General features: G+C 46.4%; 1 protein-coding gene across 1 annotated transcript; it reads right to left on the reverse strand.

The window, feature by feature from the left end:
- Positions 1-4,119: 4,119 nt before the first annotated feature.
- Positions 4,120-5,522, reverse strand: LOC146753284 (obscurin-like protein 1). The gene is made up of 2 exons (XM_085530834.1): positions 5,297-5,522; positions 4,120-4,439 (listed from the first exon to the last, which is right to left on the reverse strand). The coding sequence occupies exons 1-2, from the start codon at positions 5,382-5,384 to the stop codon at positions 4,120-4,122; spliced, it is 408 nt and encodes a 135-aa protein (XP_085386960.1). The 5' UTR covers positions 5,385-5,522.
- Positions 5,523-23,520: the final 17,998 nt, after the last annotated feature.

Here is a 23,520-nt window from a genome sequence, read left to right on the forward strand (position 1 = left end):
CTTGGAACACACACTTGTCTTTTGACTAAGTGTCTCTTATAGTGCAGTAAAACAACAGGTTTTCACACAGCGATTCCTCATTTACCTTGATCTGAAATCATTCTCAAACCATGTGGGATCAGTCCAGGGAGAAGGGGAGGAGAGGGGAAGGGAAAGGGGAAGTCCACAGTCCTCTAAAATCAGGCTTCTTAGCCTAAAGCTCAACAGCAAATAGCAGTCCACTTCCCCACATTGCTAGACTCCGAGCATTTAAAGAACATCAGCTGACCTCATTATGAGCTCTAACATAGCCAAAGGAATTCATATATTCAAATATTCTCTTGAGTGATGAGAAATATGGAGCATAACTTCAGACTTCTGCTGTTAAACTCTCACTTCTATCATAAACCAGAGTAAGAGTTCAATGCTGTTTTAGATGGAGGACTCATATTTTAAATAACTCATCTCATTAAGGCTTGGATTCCCTACTACAATTAGTTAAATTCCAGTTTGGATCATGCTTCACCTTGGATCACTTAGGGCTTCAGCCACTTATTGGAACTAACTCAATTTGTCTACAGAGAAGCTGTTTTCTATAGCAACAATAAGCTGTGATTGCAACTGGATGTCGGGAGAGCACAAATCCCGCAGTTATCCTGTACCAACATCCTCTCCTTCCATCAGAACAGCAAGTTTTTAAACCAGACTCATGCAAGCTTGCATGACACACCTTGTGTAAAACTGTTGGCAGCCATCAGGACAGCCAGTTGCTTCCTGTATAGACACTGTTCCATCAGTTTTGGTTTTTTGTCTCGCTAGAACAACAGCCAGTGTCTGAAAACTCCCACAACTGAAGCAACCACGCTGATATACCGCAGTCACTGGAGGTGCTCAAGAGCCACGGGTATGTGGCACTGGGGACGTGGTTAGTAAGTCCAGTGAGGGTGGGCTGGGTTGGACTCAGCTATCTCAGTGGTCTTTTCCAGCCTTGGGTGCAACTTGTAAGAGGGAATGAAGCAGCAAACTGCCCAGCACTGAGCTGCATTCTTCTGACACATGGTATCAGTGAACTGCTGTATTTCCCTATCTTCTCTGGAGCTATTGATCTAACCTAACTGAAAAAGTAAGCCTGAACCTAGATATAAATCAGGATCATAGTCACCCATGGTTGCTTATATATTCAGAAAGACACTCCAGAGGGTAATTCAGCGCATCTAGAAATTAAAGTAGAAGTTCCTTAGTCAAAAATATTCCACAGCCAGATTTTCACCTCGCTACCACTACATTAAAAAGGAGAATCCAACTTGTGGTGTGGGTCATTGATGTTGTTCCGGGGGGAATTGTGGCTGTTCCATGCCCACAGGGTAGAAGACAGCCAGTCTTCCTCTAAGCCACATAAAAAGCTGCTTAGTGCTCCCAAAGCGAATGCTCACCAGTTGTTTCCAACTTGAAGGTCATCTTCTGGCCAGCAGCCTCGCAGATGTATTCTCCAGCATCTTTCTTCTCCAGCTGCTCCACAACCAGACGCCGTGTTTTGCCCACAGATTCCATTCTGAACTTTCTGGAGGAGGCAAGCAGTCTTCCATCCTTGTACCATTTTACTTCGGTTGGATCCTGTGCTACTTCACAGCTGAGGGAGGCACTTGCTGCCAGGGCAGCACTCACCTCTTTCTGCACCTGCTCCTGGTTTATAAACACAGGTTTTGGCTCTGAGGGAAGAAAAGAAAAAGTATTGACTGAGGGACCGAAATGAGACCAACTTGCAGGTTTGTATGTACAGGTTGGAACAGGTTTAGGTTACCACTTGTGCCCAAACTAATAGCCTTCACTAGAGAATATCAGCTCTTCTGTTGAAACAAAGTGTCAAATCTAGGCAAGAAAGAACCTAGGAACTGAAGGAACCAAGAGGGTCCTTGAACACCAGTCCCATGGTTGCAAGTCACTATGCAAACATATTGAACCCAAAAGAACATCTGTCCTGCAGGCAACCAAAACCTGAGTTCCTTTTACTTAAGACCCACTGTGAAACATCAAAACACATAAACATGTGATAGTCAAACCACTGGCTGCCTTTTCATGACCCAGAACAGTACTCCTGGCTTCCTGAACAGACTCCTCATGGCCTCTACCATTGCCACAACTGTGACTGTCAAAGGCACAAAGGAAATATGCTCACCAACGCAGTCCTTTGTTCTTTGTGTGTGATTTGCAGATATCTATCTTACTTTGAGCTCTGGCAATAGTCAGCTCTACCAGGTCTCTTACTGTGAGTAGCAGACTCACCTATCCAGATGCAGCCTCCAACATAAAGGCATAGTAAAAAGGCAGTGTACTACTAGGAGAAGTTCCTGCTTCTCCTGCCATGAAAGGCTGCACGTAGAACATGCACTCCAGCCTCACTGCACATACTTATCTTAGTCAAATGTTTAGGTGAACAAGAATTACAGTTTGGGATCTCAGGCACAGGAGAGATTTGAATAATATCTTGAATATTGCTTCCACTGTACATATATTACTAATTATTGCTCTACAGACAGACTGAAACAGGTCTTTGTGTCATACTGAAACCAAATACTTTCTACAAACCCAGGCAATCAAGTCTAGGGAAAAAACCTCAGCACAGACTACAGTGATCCAGGTGCAGTATAATAGAAACTAGATTTTACTTTACTGTTCTCTGCTGTATTTCATACAACACCTGTCTTACCTGTGACATGAATCTTGAAGGTGAGTTTCTGGCCAGCAGCCTCGCAGCTGTACTCCCCTGCATCTTTCTTCTCCACCTGGCTCACCACCAGCCGACGCTGTTTGCCCTCTGACTCTACCTTGAACTTCTTGCTCGAGGTGATCAGTTTCCCCTCCTTTTATCACTTGACCTCTGTGATAAAATGTTTGCTCATTAAGACCGGGATGTGGTAGCATTGTGGTGGAGTGCTTGTTCATTAGGACCGGGATATAATGGTGGAATATGGAGGCCACAAAGGTTGCAGAACACTCTAATTTTATGGGTAGATTGTGTACTCTGCGTAGTTACAGGCAAAGCGCGCCCCGATGGATACAAAGTTCCACGGAAGGACCAACCAAGGAACGACACACCAAGTCGCACGATCACAACCGACCAATTAAAGGACAATACGCTCGGGATGGACAATACAAAAGAAGTTGCAAGGGACGGGACGGCGCGGCAGTTGGAGGAACAATAATCCCCCTGTCGCCCAGCACTGAATTGCCTTTTAGTTTTACCCGCTACAATTAATAAAAGTTTATAATTGGAACATTATTGGCTCATTGCTTATAAATTGATGACAACCTCCATCTTCTCCTGGGCCACCTCGCAGCTCAGCGTGGCATTTTCTGTTGTTGCAGCCTTCACCACCTTCTGTACCTTCTCCTTGTTTGTAAATACAAATTCTGGCTCTGAAAAGAGAGAGATACATTAGTTTGGCCTCTTGAAAGAAGAGCAGGTTTTGGGGAAGGAGTCAGAAAAATGAATCAGTTCTCCCAGTCTGATGCCCCAAGAGAATGATGTGGAGAGAAGTTGTGCAATTTATGGATGCCCCATCCCTGAAAACATTCAAGTCTAGGCTGGATGGGTGTTAGAGCAACCTAGTCTCAAAGAATGTGTTCCTTTCCAGGACAGAGATTGGAACTGGATGATCCTCCAGGTCCCTTCCAACAAAAGGCATTCTGTGATGCTTCTTGTATGACTCTCATGACTCTTTCGTCCCCTAGCTGCCATTTACTTATGTCTTCAAAACATCAACTTATACAAAACATTCCTGTAGTATTCTCTCCCATGCTAAATGAGCCCTTCCAAGACAAAAACATGTTACATAGAGCACACCCCCTAGTGCTTGACACAAAGCCCCTGTTCTGAAACTTCCTGAGACGCAGCTGCATTGCAGAGTTGTTCTAGTGGTACAGGCACGTGGGAATGGAGAAGTGCAATCAGAACTTTCTTGTCTATGGCCTCATTCCCACAGCAAAAGGAAATTCCTGAAGATTTTAAAAGATGGAGCTGCCTCACAACTGTATTTAGAATAATTTGTTCAATTTCCTCATCAGAAATTAACCACCCCAAAGTTCAGCTCCAAAAATTTTAAGCATAGCAGGGAAAACTTACAAACTAATGACCGTTTTCTAAAACATTCTAGAATGAAAGGCCAAAATGTGTTCTCTCTCACCTGTGACATGAATCTTGAAGGTGAGTTTCTGGCCAGCAGCCTCGCAGCTGTACTCCCCTGCATCTTTCTTCTCTACCTGGATCACCACCAGCCAACACTGTTTGCCCTCTGACTCCACCTTGAACTTCTTGCTCGAGGTGATCAGTTTCCCCTCCTTGTACCACTTCACCTCCATCTTCTCCTGGGCCACCTCGCAGCTCAGCGTGGCATTTTGAGTCAGTGCAGCCTTCACCTCCTTTTGTACCTTGTCCTTGTTTGTAAACACGTCTTCTTTCTCTGCAGGGACATCACAACAGTCACACCATTTTGCTGTAGTCTGCTGCAGAGCTTACTCCAGTTCCCCATTTTCATTATACTTGCCCTTCACAGGGACCATCATGATGCCTCATTAAGACAGGAAAATACTTTCCCCTCTATTTTGCCTTGGGAAATGAATAGGCATATCATTTCATATCATATCATATATCTAAACATTTCGCAGTCTGATAGCAGATTTGGACATGAGATTTAGAACACCTGCATGCACTGCTGAACCTCCTCCCTTCTCTTTGTTTCTTCTGATGTCTCTCTACATTTCCAGTAAATCAGAAGGGAATGGCCCTCTAGAACAGGTTGCCCAAGGAGACTGTGGATGCTCCATCCCTGCAGGCATTCAAGGCCAGGCTGGATGTGGTTCTGGGCAGCCTGGGCTGCTGCTTGGCAACCCTGCACATAGGAAGAAGGGGGTTGGAACTGGATGAGCACTGTGGGCCTTTGCAACCCAGGCCATTTATGAGTCTGATTAGTGGCATTTTCCACCTCATTGTGTCATTCAAATTTTGTAACCAGATCTCATCAAACACCTCCCCTTTTCTCACTCCTTGCATGCCTGGTGTGCTCTTGCACTGTAACCCTGCAGACACCAGCTGACTACAAGAGCTGCACAAGTTACCCTCCTTGCCTATTGTTTGTTGCAGTAATTCATTCCTGGATGGAAAAGCACATGTAGAAAAGTGTTGCTATGACACTAGATGACAAAGAAAGTCCTATAGCCAAAATGTTTTGCACCAGAGAGGCTGTAAGTTGATCCTCCAAATGCAAGACACACAAAATGAAGTGTTCCTTTATCTCTGGGATTCCAAGCATTTTCTCACCTCTGACTTTCACTTGGAATGTTGCTTTGTCATCTTTTGTTTCACAGCTGTAGCTCCCTTGGTCTTTCAGGGTCACATTTTTGACCATGAGCTTGCGGTGCGTCCCCTGGGAGATGATGGTTGTCCTCTGGTCCTGCTTCACCTCTATTTGATCTTTCTTCTATACGACAGCTCCGCTTGCAGCTGACACCTCACACACCAGCTCCAGGTCTTCAGAAGGACTGACTGATATTTCTGGAGTCGTTTTGGACTTGCTGACAAAATTAATGGCTTCATCTGAAGAAAAAAAGAGAAAGTGGTTTACATCCTGACTCAGGCTTATTCAGCACAGCATTAAGATACAGTTAGAACTGATTGTAATGTCTCTGCTCATTACATCTGGGGGATCAAGTTTCAACTCTGGAGGTACTCACATACAAACGTGTGCTTGATTCTCCTGTGTAAGGAAAGAGTAAGTTCTATGCAGACAGTTCTTATTTCTTCTAATCAATTCTGTATTCTGCACATGTTCTTCTGAAGCTAAAATGAAGGCAGCTAAGTAACCTGTTTGCAATACATGAACAAACCAATTCAACACCTTGTCTCTAAGCTAACAAGCAGCGTTTGATGAGCACATCAGTATTTCATGCCCTTCATTCCATCCAGACTGTATTGGCAATAACTATGCTGGTATTAACAAGGATAGCAATTACAAGCAAAATGGTAGAAATACAGAAGATATAAGGAAAAGGGAACTCACCAGAGCTGAGGCGATCCTCCCTGGTGAGCGATCTCCAAGAGATGCTGCCTCAGTGAGGGTCAGCCCTTAAATGAGGTCTCAGAGGAGGTGGAGTCGAACTCCACCCCTCCAGGGAGCACAGCTACATAACTTTCACCTGTGCTCCCACAGCTGACCCCACACTTGCCTCAGCTGATCAATCAGAGGTTCACATTGTGATCTCCCATACACTCCACCCCTTCACAACGTGAACCAATGATTAGGTGAGTTCCCCTTATTACAGAGACCCAATCACGACGCTGATACAATCTCCCGTCGCATTAGATGTTGATATTATTCAAATGATGATGATTGGATGGGTGTTTATGATCTTCCATGGGCCAGTGCTTGATAGATGTTACCGGAGACAAATCATCTTGAAGTGCAGGTCCGTCTGCGTTTCATCAGTCCAGAGTAATGGTCCTAGAGGCTTAGAATCAATCTTAAGGGGAGTAATATAGATGTTTCAAGGGTACTAGGAGGGGAAGATCCGCCCTCCAGGGCAAGATACAGGCCGTATTCTTATCTTGGGTCAATACTTCTGCTTGTACTGGATTATGTCCCGGCCTCCGATACCATACCCTCTGGCCAGATATCTGTGGCTGTATAACTATATCTGGCACCAGAGGAGGAGTCTTGATCTGCCATAGGGACATAATAGGTGTTCCTTTAGCAAAAAAGGCCGGAGTATTGACCACGATGTCAGTAGGCCATGTACCTATCACCGAGGGGGTGACTGAACCTCCCACCTCCAATAATCTCCCCCAAGGTGCAAGTAGGCCACACCATTTGGGTCCTACCTGCACCTTCCAAGGCCAATTTATCTTATGGATTCCCGGTTCTAAATTCTCAGGGGCAGGGAGCAGAAGATTATTTTCAGTACCAACCTGCGGTTTTACCTTATTATCGGTGCCTGTAATTTGGATCCTAAGAGGGGAGGCCCATATAGTTTGTAACATTTTCAGGGCACTGGGTCTGCCATCCCGAGGTCTTTCATTCAGGTCCCGCACGGTTTCATATAATCTTTTTGTCCACCCCTGCAGGGACTGAGAGTCTGTTTTCAGGGCAGCCTTAAGGATACCATTATAACGTTCAATAAGGCCTGCCCCTGTTGGGTTATATGGCAGGTGGAATCGCCATTCAATGTTGTTTTCTTCTGCCCAGCGCTGTATCATCGCTCCAGTGAAGTGAGTCCCTTGGTCACTCTCGATAACTTGAGGTGTCCCGTATGCAGACATCAGTTTAGTAAGTGCCTTAATTGTGTATGCTTGATTTGCCTTTGGTACAGGATAGGCTTGCAGCAGTCCACTTACAGTGTCAACGCAGGTCAGGGCATATCTCGCCCCCTCAGACCGAGGGAGGGGCCCAATGTAGTCGACCTGCCATCTCTGAAGAGGACTATATCCTCTAGCAATGTGGGATGTTGTTTCAGGCAACGGTCTCGGTCTCATCTTTGAGCAAGCATCGCAATCCTGACATGCTTGAACGATATCAGATAGTTGTACAGGCAGCCCCCATGCTTTAGCAGCTGCCCACATTATCTTCTGTCCAGCATGCCGTAGCTTCTGATGTAACCAACGGGCAATATTTTCAGATTGTGAATTCTCAATCCATCGGATTCGGGCCAGTGTGTCAGCTTCATCATTTCCTGGTGACTGCAAGGGTTGATTACCAGAGACATGGTAGACACATACTGTCCTGTGTTTGACCGTATTCCAAATGTCTACCCACATGTCTTTACCCCAAATCGGTCGGGCGTGGATAGTCCATTCCTGGGTAGCCCATTGCGTAATCCACAGAGTGAGCCCCCGGTACACAGCCCAACTATCTGTACAGATGTTCAGGACACCGTCACCAGGTTCTTTAGTTATAACCATCCACACGGCTCGCAATTCTGCCCATTGGCTGCTTTGACCATCCCCCTCATCAAACCAGATGGTCTCAGTAGAGGGATGGTATGCTATTGCTCGCCACTTGCTCGGGTTGCCTCTGCTGGACCCATCCGTATACCAGGCATCTTCAGGAATAGGATATCTTCCTTCCTGAACGGGACTCTTCTCTGGTGGAGCAACCATCGGTTCTTTTGATGTATCACTGTGATACATCACTGGGCCTAGGATCTTCTGTAGTTCTTCTTTAAGTGGAGATGAAGACAGACTGCTTCTCTGGCTTAGATAGGCGACCCATCGTGCCACCGTTTGTGCTTGGGCCACCCCCGTCTTAGGAAGGTGAGTCAAATCTCTCACCCACCCCTGGATTGGTAATGAAGTCTTAACTATGACCTCTGCTGTTTGCGTTATCGGCTCTACTGCTTGTAATGCCGAATAGGCAGCCAATAACTGTTTCTCAATCATGCTATATCGTTCTTCTGCTCCGTGCCAAACCTGAGACCAGAATCCAATGGGGGTTCGAACAGAACTCTGGCGTTGCCACAGGCCCCAGCCAAAACCATCTTGAGTAACATGAACATCTAGTTCAGCTGGGAGGGTCGGATCAAATATACCCAACGCCTGAGCTTGTTTAACTGCCAGTTTTGCCTGTTGGAAAGCATCCTGTTCTATCTTTCCCCAATTCCATGATTGACCCTTCTTTGTAAGCTTGTATAATGGCCTTAATAGCTGAGCTAAATGAGGTATAAAGGAGCGCCAATACCCCAATATACCCAAACATTCTTGCAATTGTTTTGATGTTGTAGGGACTGGAAACGCTTGGACTTTATCTACTACCGCACTGGGTAGTACTTTGGTTTTCCCGGACCAAATTACTCCCAGGAATTTTACAGATAGCCCCGGACCTTGCACCTTCTGTGGGTTTATAGCCCACCCTCTTTTCTGCAGGTAAGCTATCAACAAATCTGCTGCTTGTCTCACCGCCTCTAACGAATCGGATGTTAACAGGAGGTCATCAATATAATGATATAAATTGACATTATTTGGCTTTTCCCACTTAGCCAGATCACGTGCCACTAAATTATGACAAAAAGTGGGCGAATGTACGTACCCTTGGGGTAGGACCTGGAAAGTCCATTGCCTCCCTTCCCATGTAAATGCAAACTGATCTTGCGATTCTTCACTGATTGGAATACTGAAGAATGCATTCGCCAAATCCAAGACACAGTGATATGTTTTGATTTCCCTGCTTAGTGTGTCCATTAGGGAGGCAATATTGGGTACAGCCGCATGAACAGGTGGCGTGACCTTATTTAATTCCCTATAGTCTACTGTCATCCTCCATGTTCCATCCGGTTTTCGCACTGGCCATATTGGGGAGTTATATGGGCTATGTGCAGGCCTTATAATACCCACTCTTTCTAATTCCTGCACCGTCTTTGTTATTTCATCCTGCCCACCCGGGAGTCTGTACTGTTTCACATTAGTAATCCGGCGTGGCTTCGGCAAACAAATAGGCTCATGTTTTGCATGGCCTCTCAATATTGTCTGGATTGCCCGGATACTAATGCATCTCTGCCGCAATCGGAACTCTCCCACTGTTGTATGGAGAGCCAGACCCCACAGGATATCAATTCCTAATATATACTCTGGAATTGGGGCAATGGATACCTTGTACTCCCGTGGTGGAAGACGCCCGACCCCCAGTTTTACCCAGGTTTGGGTGACCGGAATGGTTTGTCCCCCAAAACCTCCAATCATCACTCTATTACCTTTAAATTTAGTTGGGTCTCCATATATTATAGATGTCTCTGCCCCGGTATCAACTAGGGCCATAACCTTCTGTATATTCTTTCGGGACCAGTATATCGTCAGTTCCACATAGGGCCTCCGGTCCCGTCTAGAGGCCCTAGGAGGACTGACATCCCTCGTCAAGCCATGAACTGAGCCAGATTCAAGTCTTTTACCTCCGATACCTCCGGTGTCATAACCCGAGGCACCTGAGGTGGCTTCTTTTTCCTATTTGGAACTATAAAATCTTCTAAATTCCATGTTGTTGTTGGTCGCCGCTCTATAAATCTTATCCCTGGCCTTTTGGGTTTATTCTGAAATTTTTGTTCATCCTTCAGTTGCTTCCACAACTGAAGGAGAACCTGATTGGGCTGCCCATCAATTTTTGAAAACTGAACGCCTGCCCGGAGCAGATCATTAAACATTTGTTTCCGGGATACCCTAACAGGTCCTGCCCGAGAAGTTCGCGGGGCCGATCTTCTGGCTCGCACTATTGGAAAAGCCTCGGCATCCTCAATCACCCTGATATTGCGCTTAGCTCGTAAACGCTCAGTTTCTCCGAGGTCTGCTACCAATTGGGCGGCTTGTTGGACTACTGCCTCTGCGGATACTACTGGATTAAGTATGGAAACCAAGGTTCCATACATATGAGAGGGTGCTTACTGTAAAATTAGGTCCCTCATTCCCGCAGAAAATTTAACCATATCAGGGCTATCGAATGTGTCTTCGTAGATAGCCTCTCTCATACCTAATTCGCGTATATAATTTTGAAGGTCTTCCATAGAAGACCACATCCCTGTGTTTACTGGCATGTCAGTTTTATTTGTCCACACCATGCGGCAAGCAGCCATTATCCATTCTACAATTGAATGGTTTTCTTCAGGGAACTGAGTCCCAGCATACAGTCTCTGCCGAAGGGCAGGATGTACTGTTATTGTGGCCAACTTAGATACTTCGGGGCCACTAACCAGTACACTATCTGCCCCTGAATCCCATAACCGTAATAACCAAGCCGGAACACTTTCCCTTGGCCTTTGCCTAAATCGTTGCACTAGGTCCATGAGTTCAGTAGGTGTATATGGACGGGCTGTTACATGTAAAACAGATTCGGCAGGGGGCCATTGATCAGGAGGCACTCCTGCTGGTCGATCTTGAATTTTCTTTGTTTTTTGAGTTATTACTGGACGGACTTCTAGTGAGTCCGTCTCAGATGGTTTTTCTAGATCAGATTTAGTGATCTTATTTTGATTCATTTCTTCAGGATCTTGATCGTCATTAAATGAAATGTATCTAATTTGAGGGTTGGAGGAAGAAAATGACGGTTTTTTTCCTGTCAATAGATTGATCTCACCCTCCAATTTTTCAATACGGGCCTTTAACAATTCATTTTCATGTGCAATGTTGTTTGATTTTATCTCTGCCCGATTTAAAGCATTTAATAATGGCCAGGCTGCCATAGATGCAGCCATTCGCTTTTCTTTTGTAATTAAGATATCTTTTTGTAGTCCTAGAAAGTAATCAGTTAGACAATAGGCGTCCATGTTATTTGGTACTCTTAAAGGGCCCCATTGTTCAATAATTGTTGCTAATTGGTAATATGGGGACGCCTCAAAACCTGGAATTTGTCCAGGAAGGCATGTCCCTAAGGGGGTGGTCTTCTCCCCCTTGTACCAATTAAAGATTTTCCACACAAAGGACTTTTTTTTTTTTTCCTTATATTTCTAGATGCCAAGTCAGTGGCTCCTGCCTGGCTTGCCAAATGTATTGGCAATAACTATGCTGGTATTAACAAGGATAGCAATTACAAGTAAAATGGTAGAAATACAGAAGATATAAGGAAAAGGGAACTCACCAGAGCTGAGGTGATCCTCCCTGGTGAGCAATCTCCAAGAGATGCTGCCTCAGTGAGGGTCAGCCCTTAAATGAGGTCTCAGAGGAGGTGGAGTCGAACTCCACCCCTCCAGGGAGCACAGCTACATAACTTTCACCTGTGCTCCCACAGCTGACCCCACACTTGCCTCAGCTGATCAATCAGTGGTTCACATTGTGATCTCCCATACACAGACAGAACCTGCCTGAGGAGCAAGCTGATGGCTGTCAGCTACAGGCAGACCTAGCTTTGTACTGCATTTCTTAGAGCAACAACTGTTGCTTTCAGTCACTGAATATACCAAGGCCAATTACTATGCCAGGAACATTTATGGCATCAGTGAACAAAAAATGCGTTAAAAATTGTAATAGACAGGAGCCATTTATTCTTTTATAACTAGGTGACCAAAGAACAACAGTCCTTCTAGAGTCAAGCTGTTAAGAACTAATAGCATCAATCAATGTCACGTAGATAGATTACTTCCCTGCCCTAAGACCATCTTGCGACCATTTGGTGCTCCTAATTAAGCCCTCTTGATGGCATTTTGTCTGAGCCATGCGACATTTTGTGATAGGAGTTACTGCTAGTGTTCCCTTAACCCTACACCAAAGTAGGAGGTATCCATTCTCAGGGAATCATGCAGGCTTCCTCTGTATTTGATGCTCAGAGACAGCCCCAGAACTTTTTAAATCTTAGCTTAGCTCTCATCCAATAATGTTCATCAAACAGTGCAACTTGTCCTTTGGGGATGCCTTTGTTCTGCATCAACCAGTTCCAACGGAGTCTTCTTGGCTTGTTTTAGATCAGTTTTTCAACAGATAAAGCCAGGGTCTTTGAATTACAAAGTGAAATTGCAGAATGCATGATTCTCAACCAAACAGAACAGCAGGTGGGATGCAGGGTGAATACCTGAACCAACACCACCTGCAAGCAATCCTTCAATATCTTAGGAATCTCTAGCCACCCCAAATCCAGTGTTGTGCTTGATCTATCATCTCTGCTGAGTTTTTAGCTAAGCTGATGGTGAGCATCACGGTGGTGATGGGTGAGCAGTCAGACTAGAGGGTCTTAATCAACCGTAAGGATCCTGTGATCAGAGGAACGTGAATGTGCTGTTAAAGGTCACAAGCGCTGCACTGCAGCATGAGCATACACAGCGAAAGGCTTTCAGTAGAGCTTCAGTTCATAAATGAGGACTGGGTTATGGAAAATAGGCTCAAGATATAAAACAGAAAACAGATCTTAACGCCAGGTTCTGTGAATGCAACCAGCTGAATTTCACAGATATTGAATTTCAATGACAATTTCTTGTGTTATTTTACCCTCCAGCTCCACCCTGAACAGGAACATGTCAGTGACAAGCATTACTCCTCCAGGCTTGACCTAACAGTGCTTTACTTGCACTATGAGCTAATGGCTGTGCTTACAGCACCTCAGGGAGACACCTCAGAGATCACAATGTCCTTCGGGTACAGCAGGAGACACTCAACTCTCCAAATGTGGAGTTTAATTTGTCCAAAGAGGAGACAGGATTCCCATGCTAATAACTTAGGACCATTTCAGTCATAGGTTTAAAGATGATGTAAGTGCTGAGGCAATACATGAACTAGATGAATGAAGCCCAGATGTCAGGGCTCAAGTCGTGACTCCAGCCCCAGCTGGAGCTAAGGCTGTCTTGAATTCATCACAACACAGTTACATTATTTGCTCATACTGTGGATTTGCATAGGGACAACAGGAAGGTCAGAATTGCTTCAATAGAGCTATGCAATCTTTGTCCTAAATACTGGAAACCCACAGCATTGGACAAATAAAATGAATTAAGTCTGAAGTGCTTTACATGGATTGTGATCCTATGTTTGCCTCACAAACTTACCTGAGACTTTCCAATCAAAAATCAGAGTGTCATCTCCAATTGTGTAGATGTATGTTCCCTCGTCTTCTTTCGTTACAGCTGAAGCCACAAGCTTATGCAGTTTCCCTTTATCTTCCATTGTGAATTTCTTACTGGTCTTGATTTCTTTGCCATTTTTGTACCACTTCACCATGACATTGGCTTCAGAGGTCTCAGAAACAAATTCAGCTTGTTTTCCAGCAACGGCCCTGATTACTCCTCCACTTGTCTCTTTGATTACGAAGTTTGCCAGTGCTGAAACAAAATATGAAGACACAAAATACATATGATGGTAAAGAACTGCAGGGACATTGGTGACCATGAGGCATTCATTTATCATAAGATCAAACGTGCACATTTAATCCTAGTTCTAATTGCTAGATTCTAATTCAGAAGCTGGCAAATTGGCAGCTTTTATAAACCACGTACCAGATTACCTTATCTCCACAAGTTGAAGGACGTACACTGTACAGGGGACAGAGCCAAAGGAAGAAGCCCAAGGCTTCAAGAAAATGTCTAAAATAGGAAAACTGAGGAAAGAATTGGAACAAGCAAACTAGAAGGAAATCAATGGAGGGGGTATCTATTACTGCACTGTAACCCCCTGGCAAACAAATCAAGCCTAAAAGATAGAGATATCACTTAGGACTGAAAAGAAAAAAGAAAAAAAAGAATTCCTTTATGGAAATTAATTGGAGTGCAAAAGTTAGATGATAAAACTGGCCCTTATTAACACACAGTGGAATAATTGACTTCAAAGATTCAAAATCTCACCACTGTCTTAGCCAAAAGTTCAAGCCTAAGTCCACGGTCCTATTTTACTGAGGGTAATTGAGCTTGTTTTCCAACTTCTTGTTAACATATCATTTCAAAACAGCGCACACAACTGAGTTGGGTCTGTTGAGACAGCGCAGTCAGAGCTGCTAAAATCAAAGTCTGGATTATGCATGCATTTGTTCTGCAGTTCCAAGAACACGCATGTATAATACAAATTCAACAACGTTCTACAGAATGCCTGTATTTAGGAGCTCGAGAGCCAGCTGATGGACACTGGGATGACTGAGATCCTGTCAATACATTTAACTCCATCCTATCATACAGTCAAATTTCATTCATTTTTTCAGGAACTGTCTCTTATCATTGTAGTCCCGTCACCACTGCTGGATGTGAGCCCAACCACACAAAAGCAGCTGCTGGTTTTCACTGCAGATACTGCAGTAAGGAGAAACAGCCTCCAGACTGGACCAGCTGAGCGTGGCCCTACCAGGATTTGCTCCAAAGGTCTTATTACCAGTAGTGCTTCCCGATGAAATACATGGGGGTCCTCCTTTGATTCCAACCCCAACCCACCCCACCATGCCCCCTGATAACATCCATCAGGGCCACATCTCGACAGCTCCTGAACACCTCCAGGGATCCCACCACCTACCTGGGCAGCCTGTGCCAGTTAATTCTATGGGCAGACCTGCCAGTATGAAATATTATGCTAACATGACAAAGAGAGAGAAGAAAAGCAAAATTAAGACTAGCTGACAAGCCTTGGCAGGAAGTTCTGCTCTCCATCAATTTAGTCCCTGTGACTCTTCACAGGTGTTTTCTACATTTGGGATCACTGCTACAAAAAGAGATGTTGACATCATCTCTTGTGGCCACCCTGACAGAAGAGCAGGAAGGCTGGGATGCTCTTTTTCCTGTCTTTCCCTTGATTTCCTCTATATCTTAGGGACGAATCACAGGACAGAACACAGAAATCAAATGGCTCTACAAAGCAGATTGGCCAGTTCAAGTCAAAACAGCCACTGAAAACACCCCAGATGCTGTCTGACAACAGCTGGACTGTCGGGGAGTCAGGTGAATGCAGTCTGCTGGCCCTGGGCAGGAAGAGGACAGCCCAGACTGTCACATACCTTTCACTGAAAGCTGATAGAGCATTTTATCCCCCTCACAGATGCACTGATAACTTGCAGCATCATCCATTGAGTCGTTGTGAATTTTCAGGGTGTGTTTCTTCCCCACAATTTGCAGTTCATAATTTTCACTGGCCTTGAGCTCCTTCCCATCCTTCATCCACTCCACAGTAGCGCCTGTGTCTGAAAGCTCAGCCTGCAGTTTGGCTTCCTCACGCAGCCAAGCGCAGATCTTTTCTACATCTTTGCTCTTCTTGGTAAATCTCACTGCAGCACCTGTCAGGAGCAAAGGCCTCGTTATTTCAATTTATATCAGGCTAACATGGTCAATGTTTGCTGCAACATCTCTGAAAAAGTATCACCTTCTGTTCCTGCACTCATCATTGTGTCAGTGCTGAGCAATTCACGATATTTCATTTGGTCTTCTTGCTGGATTTACTAAGTAAAAATCAACCAAACATCTCCTTCTACTGATTAATAATGCTCTAAACATGCTTCTGCAGAGGTTTCCACCCAATGACAAACAGGTCCTCCCATCATGAATGTTTATTTGTTCTACTTTGTCATGCAAAGCTGATTGATAGAGATATTATTGGAATGATTGCTCCCCTACTTCTAAACTATTCCAGTGCAATCAGAAAGGCTGTCTGAACCTGCAGCTGAAAGTACTTCTCTATGGTCATGCAGTGGTAAACCTGGTGACTGAATGCACTGGCCAATAGCTGTGAACTGCAGACATTCATCAGCTGGCATGCTTGCACGTTGTTGTAAGGTCAATAGTAAACATGGCATCCCCTCCAGGTACAGCTTCACCAGTTGTTAGGGGGGATTTCACAGCCAGGACTGGGTCTGAGGAAGAACATGTATGTCTTAATGCTCTTTAGATGCAAGTCTGGTATCTCATTTAGAGATGGAAGATTAAATCATAGGTACATTTCTACTTCTCCCTTTGCATGAGTGCTAGAAGAAGCACTTCTGTGCTTAAGATCTGTTACAGAAAGTTCTGCCTCTTACACATGTGAGATATCAAAAGATAAGGATATTCATGTCTCTGTCACAGAAACAACTCGTATCACTTTAGTGGTAGCTGGAGGTTGATAGGAGATAGGAGAACTAGGAATAAAGGAAAGCCTTTGGTGTGTTAATGCACTGCTAACCTTAAAGTCAAAGGAAGCATCTTTAGGGAACCAACACAGCTGCTCAGCACACACTGACCCATTTCCATTGGGGTTTTTGTGCTTACCAAGGTGCACGCTCCCTGGGAATTCCAGAGACGGGCTCTGTCCATGCGCATTGACTGCAGACACTCGGAACTGATCATCAGCCTCTTCAGACAGATTGCTCACCGTGAACTCTGGGACGGGGACATGAGACTCGTGGCACCTCACCCAGGTGAAGCCAGTTAGTTTCTTGCATTCCACAATGTAGCCATCGACTGGAATGGGGCGGTGCATCTTCGGAGGGGACCATGCCAGCGTCACTGAGGTTTCTGTTTTATTTTTCACCACGGGGTCAGTTGGGGGCTGGGTGGGAGGTTTTCTGGGAGCTGAACAGAAATAAATTTCAGAAATATTAGCATAAGGTCATGTAGGCTGGAAAAGACCTTCAAAAGACCTTCAAAATCAGCAGACTCAACTTTCAGCATGACCTACTGAGTCCCACCATTAACTACTGTGGTACCTGAGGACATACATGACAAGCTTATTCCTGCAGGTATTTACATAGTGAATATATTCACCCTCTGGTTGCTTTGGAACATTTTAGAGGTTAAAATCCCATCAGACTTTTTCACTGTGTGCAGCCACTGATACAGGCAGGAGGCTGGGAATTACCTGATGGGCTCTAGTTACAGACTACTGACACAGTAAAGGATTGATTTCATTTAATTTTGGCCATCAGAAAGTTTGGTGTCTGGTTTCAGTCACCCATCTGGACTCCAATTATAATCATATGGAGAACAGCACATTCAGGAGAACTCATCTCAATAAACCTGAATGAAATCACAGAATCATAGGATCATGGGAGGGCTTGGGTTGGAAGAAACCTTCAAGATCATTAAGTGCTAGATGCCAAAGGTCCCACTAACACAGTATTAAGCCAAAAGCTAGATGCTGGAATCAGATCTCCTGACCTTACCATCAGAAACTGAGATGTCATATTTTGCTCAGAGGTGCCTGCTTGTAGGAGGGACAGCTTCCGAGCTTTTTCTGCTCCAGGAACCAGCTCGAGCTTCAGAATTTAAACAGCAGTCAGAAATTAAACTGAGCTTTGTCACCTCCATCAAATAGAAGGAGTGGTTGGGTGGTACAGCTTTCCAAATCGCTTAGAAACTGTCACAACAATCAGATGCCTACCTTTTCTTTTTTAACTTGTTAATACATAGAGCTTAATAGCATCAGAATGCCCCAAGCACTTCAGACAACAGGACAGCTGTAAACCCTTCTTTAAGGATTCCTTTGTTTAACCACTGAGTAACTGTAATTCAGTGGTGCTGGTAGGAGAAGGGAAGTCCTAATCTTCCCAGTTGGTGAACAGAGTTGATGTTCACATGCAGACTGGTGCTGCAGCAGAGCCAGAAACCACTCATTTGGGAAACACAGCACCAAGAAAATAATGGGAATAGCTTCATAAAATCAGGAGCTTCACTCAAATTTCATGTCAGATCTATAATTCTTCCTATTTTCAGGAAGAAATGATTTCCCTTTTTCTTGTAGTTTTATTTTCTTTTCCTTTCCAGCAAGCAGCTTTGTAGCTTACAAATTGTTTTCTAATCACCTCCTGGTGTGGACAAATCACACAGGTCTGACTCCATGTTTTACATAGTTAGCATATTATATTTGTTCCACTATGGAACTGTACAGTCATAGAATGGCCTGGGTTGAAAAGGATCCCAAAAATCATCCAGTTCCAACCCCCTGCTATGTGCAGGGACGCCATCCACCAGACCAGGCTGCCCAGAGCCACATCCAGCCTGGCCTTGAATGCCTGCAGGGATGGGGCATCCACAGCCTCCTTGGGCAACCTGTTCCAGTGCGTCACCACCCTCTGAGTGAAAAACATCTTCCTAAGATCCAACCTGATCCACAACCCCTACACACCCTCAGAGCCCCCTAGAGCCCCTAGTCCTCCTATTGCCCACCACAGCCCCATATGCCCACTAGAGTCCCCCTCAACTCTCTTTACAGGCCCTGCACAGCTCTATATAACAGTCTTATAGAACTACCTCTAGTAGAAGCAATCTCCACACAGAGATCCTTTCCCAGCACACTGCGCCACGGGGGGAGCAAAACGGGGGGGGGCACATACACACACAGCGCCCGTAACCGACCCCCACCCATCCTTTAAAGGGGTGGGGGGTCCGTTTTAATGGGGGGGGGGGCGAGATCACCTTCACCCCCCACCCCCCCATCCCCACCCCATCCTTTAAAAGGGGGGTGTCCATTTTGGTGTTGGGGGGCAGTGACAATCCGCCCCCCCACCCCATCGTTTAAAGGAGGGGGGGTCCGAGACCACCCCCCCCACCCCATCTTTTAAGGGGGGGGGTCAGGGGCTCATGGGGGGCAGCACATCGTGCACAACATTGTGGGGGGGGGGGGCTTTAAAAGGGGGGGGTTACAAAAAGCATAGCTCTCAACTATAGATGGGATTGGGGGGGGCTCAATCGATGGGGGGGGGCCCTTCATGCAGGGGGGGCACAGCGTAAGTCAGCGGCTTTGAGGGGGGGTGTTGGGGCTGTTTGGCCTTTGGGGGGGTTATTGTGTGCCCCACCCCCACCACCCCCACACACAATGGGGTGTTAATGTGGGTGGGGGGGGCTTAGATTAGTTGCGTTCCCTATAGCACTGCCCCCCCCGTCACTAACCCCCCCGCTTTATCCTTACGGCTGAGCCCCCCCCCGACAGCGCCCCATTCATCTTGATGGGGGGGGGGTTTGTCACACGACCGCGGTGCGGCTTACGGCACATTGTCGACCCCACCCCACCCCCCATAACCCCACCCGGGGGGGGAGGGGGCGATGTGGTGAGTGGGGGGGGGGTTCCGGAGGTGGGGGTGAGCAAAGCGCAATATGGGGGGGGGGGTCCTATAACTGGAGGGCAGCGGCTGCACAAAGAGCCCGCGGGGGTCGGAGAGCAGCACTTTGGCTGGGGGGGGTCCACGGGGTCCGGGGGTAATGCTGCCCCACCCCCTCCCCCACCCCCCACTGCCGACCCCCCCCCCGCGTTGCCCCCCCGCCCCAACGTCAGCTCCTGCGGCAGCTCCTTGTCGCTCTCCTCCTCCTCTTCCTCGTCTGGGGGGTCAATATGTGGGGGGGGGGGGGTCCCATCGGGCAGCGGCAGCTCCGCCGGCTCCGATTGGCTGAGCCGCAGTGCGCGGGAGCGGCTGTTGTGTGCCGGTCGGTGGAGGGGAGGCTCTTCATGGAGCTGCCCCGCAGCCAACAACAGCCTGAATGAGATCCTGGAGTCCCAGACGCTGGAGGATGAGCTGGGAAAGAGCAGAGGCTCCCCACAGAAGGGCAAATCACGTCTGATAACGTGAGTGTGGAGCACAGCCAGCCCCTTCCTCACATGTGTGGGGCTTCCATGTTCCTCTGTGCCCATTGCAGTGTGCCACCCCAATCCTGCTGCCCAGCCAGGAGTGGATGGGATGAGCAGGTTGGGATGCACAGAGCAGTGCTCAGACATTGCTGGGACATTTGTGCACTGCTGTTGAGCTTCCCTTTGTGCAGCAGGGGAGAGGATGGAGGTTTACAGGTGGATGGTTGTTATTTCTATGGCATTGCACAGGTGGTAGAACCATGTCCATTCCCAAACTTATTCCAGGGCATGCGGGAATTTGTGCAGTTGTAGTTCCTGAATTGTGCTATTTAAAACCCTCCTGTAAATGGGGATGTTTTGTAATGCCTGCTGGGGCTGCAGGCAGCATTGCCTTCCTCCTTAGGGGGCAGGTTTAATCACAAGCCTCCCTATTTCCTATCACAAACGTCCTACAAACCATGTCTGGGCATTGCTGTCTCGGCCTGGATCTCAGCTCCTGAGACTGTCAGATGTGAAGCAGCAGCAGCTGGGACAGGGCTGGCTCTGTGTGCCCTCTCTGGGTCTGTGGGCACAGAGTGGGGCAGAGGGATGACTGTGAGAGGGAGGAATTGCCCAGCCACAAGAAAGAGGAAATCAGCTGAAAAGGGGAGATTTGAGAAGCACTGAGGCTGTGGCTGCTTTGACAGTAAGAAGAAACCAAGCTGTCACTGTGCAGATGGGAACTCCAGTAGGAGAGCTGTGGTGGCTTTACAGATGGCAGACAGCAGCTGGAGTGTAGAGCCAAGGGTAGGGGGGGGATCTTCCTCTTAGCAATGCCATGCAAAGAATGATGCAGACTCCTGCAGGGTCGGCTTTGCTGTGTGACCCTGGGTGGAAGCAGCTGGAAGGTCTCAGCCCTTCTGCATTATCCCAGGAGCTGGGGCAGTGCTCGGTCTCATCCCACCTCTGCTAATAGCAAATGCAGAATCCCTTATCTGAGTGCCCTTTTCTCTCATGTAGAGTCACCAACCCTGGGAAGTTCACAAAAAGTTTGGGTGTTGTGTTGAGGGATGTGATTTAACTGGGAAGTATTGGTGATGGTTGGACTGGATGATCATAAGATCATCCAGATCATAAGATCTGAGATCATAAGATCATAAGATCATCCAGGTCTTTTCCAACCTTGAAAATTCTATGGAGTTGTAGCAGATTGTGGGGGTGTAGGTGTGGTATATATATGTACACAGATGGCAATATCCGTATGGAAAAGATAGATCCATGTGTGTTCTGGGCTGCACTGAAAAAGGGGTGGCCAGCAGGAGAGGGAGGTGATTGTCCACTCCTGCTCAGCTCTTGTGAGGCCATATTTGCAGCACTGTGTCCAGGCCTGGGAAGGATGTGGAGCTGTTGGGGGGGGTCCAGAGGAGGGCCACTGTGATGATCAGAGGGCTGGAGCAGCTCTCCTATGAGGAAAGGTGGAGGGATCTGGGCTTGTTTAGCCTGGAGAATGGAAGGCTGTGGGGAGACCTCATTGTGGCCTTTGAGTACTTGAAGGGAGCGTATAAACAGGAGGGGGAATGGCTGTTTATGAGGGTGGATAATGATAGGACAAGGGGGAATGGTTTAAAACTGAGACTGGGGAGGTATAGGTTGGATCTTAGGTAGATGTTTTTTGCTCAGAGGGTGGTGACACACTGGAACAGGTTGCCCAAGGAGGCTGTGGATGCCCCATTCAAGGCCTGCAGGCATTCAAGGCCAGGTTGGATGGGCTCTGTCCATGAGCATTGACTGCAGACACTTGGAACTGATCATCACCCTCTGCAGACAGATTTACAGCCCCTGCACAGCTCTATATAACAGTCTTATAGAACTACCTCTAGTAGAAGCAATCTCCACACAGAGATCTTTTCCCAGCGCCCCTTTGTGACATCATAATGCCCCTTTGTGACATCATAACACCCTTTGTGACATCATAATGCACCTTTCTGATGCCATAATGCCCCTTTCTGACGTCATAATGACCCATTGTGATGTCTTAATGCCCCTTTGTGACGTCATAATGCCCTTTGTGATGTCATAATGCCATTTGAGACGTCATAAGGCTCCTTTGTTTTCATAATGCCTCTTTGTGACGTGATAATGCCTCTTTGTGACGTCATAATGCCCTTTGTGACGTCTTAATTCCCCTTTGTGATGTCTTAATGCTCTTTTGTGATGTCACAATACCCCTTTGTGATGTCATAACACCCCTTTGTGACATCATAATGCCCCTTTCAGACATCATAATGACCCTTTTTGACGTCATAATTCCCCTTTGTGATGTCATAATGCTCTTTTGTGATGTCACAATACCCCTTTGTGATGTCATAACACCCCTTTGTGACATCATAATGCCCCTTTCAGACATCATAATGACCCTTTTTGACGTCATAATTCCCCTTTGTGATGTCATAATGCTTCTTTGTGGTGTCATAACGCCCTTTGTGACGTCATAATGCCCTTTGAGACGTCATAATGCTCCTTTGTGATGTCATAATGCTCCTTTGTGATTCATAATGCCCTTTGTGATGTCATAATGCCCTTTCTGACGTCATAATGCCCCTTTGTGGTGTCATAATGCTTCTTTGTGAGGTATCTGTGGTGCCATTGATAATGAAGTGTGATGAACTGGAAGGCTTTCAGTAGAATTGCAGCCCTAACATAAACAATGACTTGAACTCTGGAATTCTGTGTAAAATCATTAGCTAGCTTGTGGTCCGGGTCTTCAAACCAAAGGCTGTGAGGTGCTGCTCTTGTTGACGCAGGCTGTGAAAGATGACTTGAGCTCTAAGAGTAATTTCCCTTCTGCTCTTTATATGAACGTCAAATCCACAATTAGAATATTAAGAAGATAATATAAAATTTTGTGCTGCTGGACTGAGGACTTCCATTAGCTGTTAGCCATAGTTTGGAACTTGCAAAGCAATCATATTGGAGCCTTGCTGGGCAACCTGCTCCAGTGTCTCACCACACCCACAGTAAAGCATTTCTTCCTAATATCCAATCCTAATCTACCTTCTTCCCATGTAAAGCCATTTCCCCTCATTCTGTTGCTACCTGCCCTTATGAAAAGTCCCTCCCCAGCCTTCCCTGTAGGCCCTCTTCAGATACTGGAAGGCCACTCTAAGGTCTCCTTGGAGTCTTCTCCAGGCTGAAGAGCCCCATCTCTCTCAGCCTGTGCACATAGTAGAGGTGCTTTCAGCCCTCTCTGATCACCTTCATGGCCCTCCTCTGGACCTGCCTGAACATCTCCAAGTCCTTCTTGTGTTGAGGGCTCCAGAACTGCGTGCAGTGCTCCAGATGGGGTTTCAATGAGAGGAGTGTGGAGGGGCAGCACCACCTCCCTCGACCTGCTGGTCATGCTTCTGTGCTTTAAGCTTATGCTTTAAGGTCCTATATGCTTTAAGGTTTAGATAGTGCAGTCGCCTCACCTCTTCAGGTTTATCTGTGAAGGTCCCTTCCAAGTGAACCGTGCTGATCCAGACAGTTCGGATTGCTCATTAAAGTGTTTTAGTAAGTTGGGCTGGTCCTACGAAGCAGTATGACTGCAGTAAGCAGTGTAC

Source organism: Coturnix japonica, unplaced genomic scaffold (genome assembly GCF_054131305.1).
Source record: "Coturnix japonica strain WE unplaced genomic scaffold, WE-NBRP24 Scf039, whole genome shotgun sequence".
NCBI classification, from domain to species: domain Eukaryota; kingdom Metazoa; phylum Chordata; class Aves; order Galliformes; family Phasianidae; genus Coturnix; species Coturnix japonica.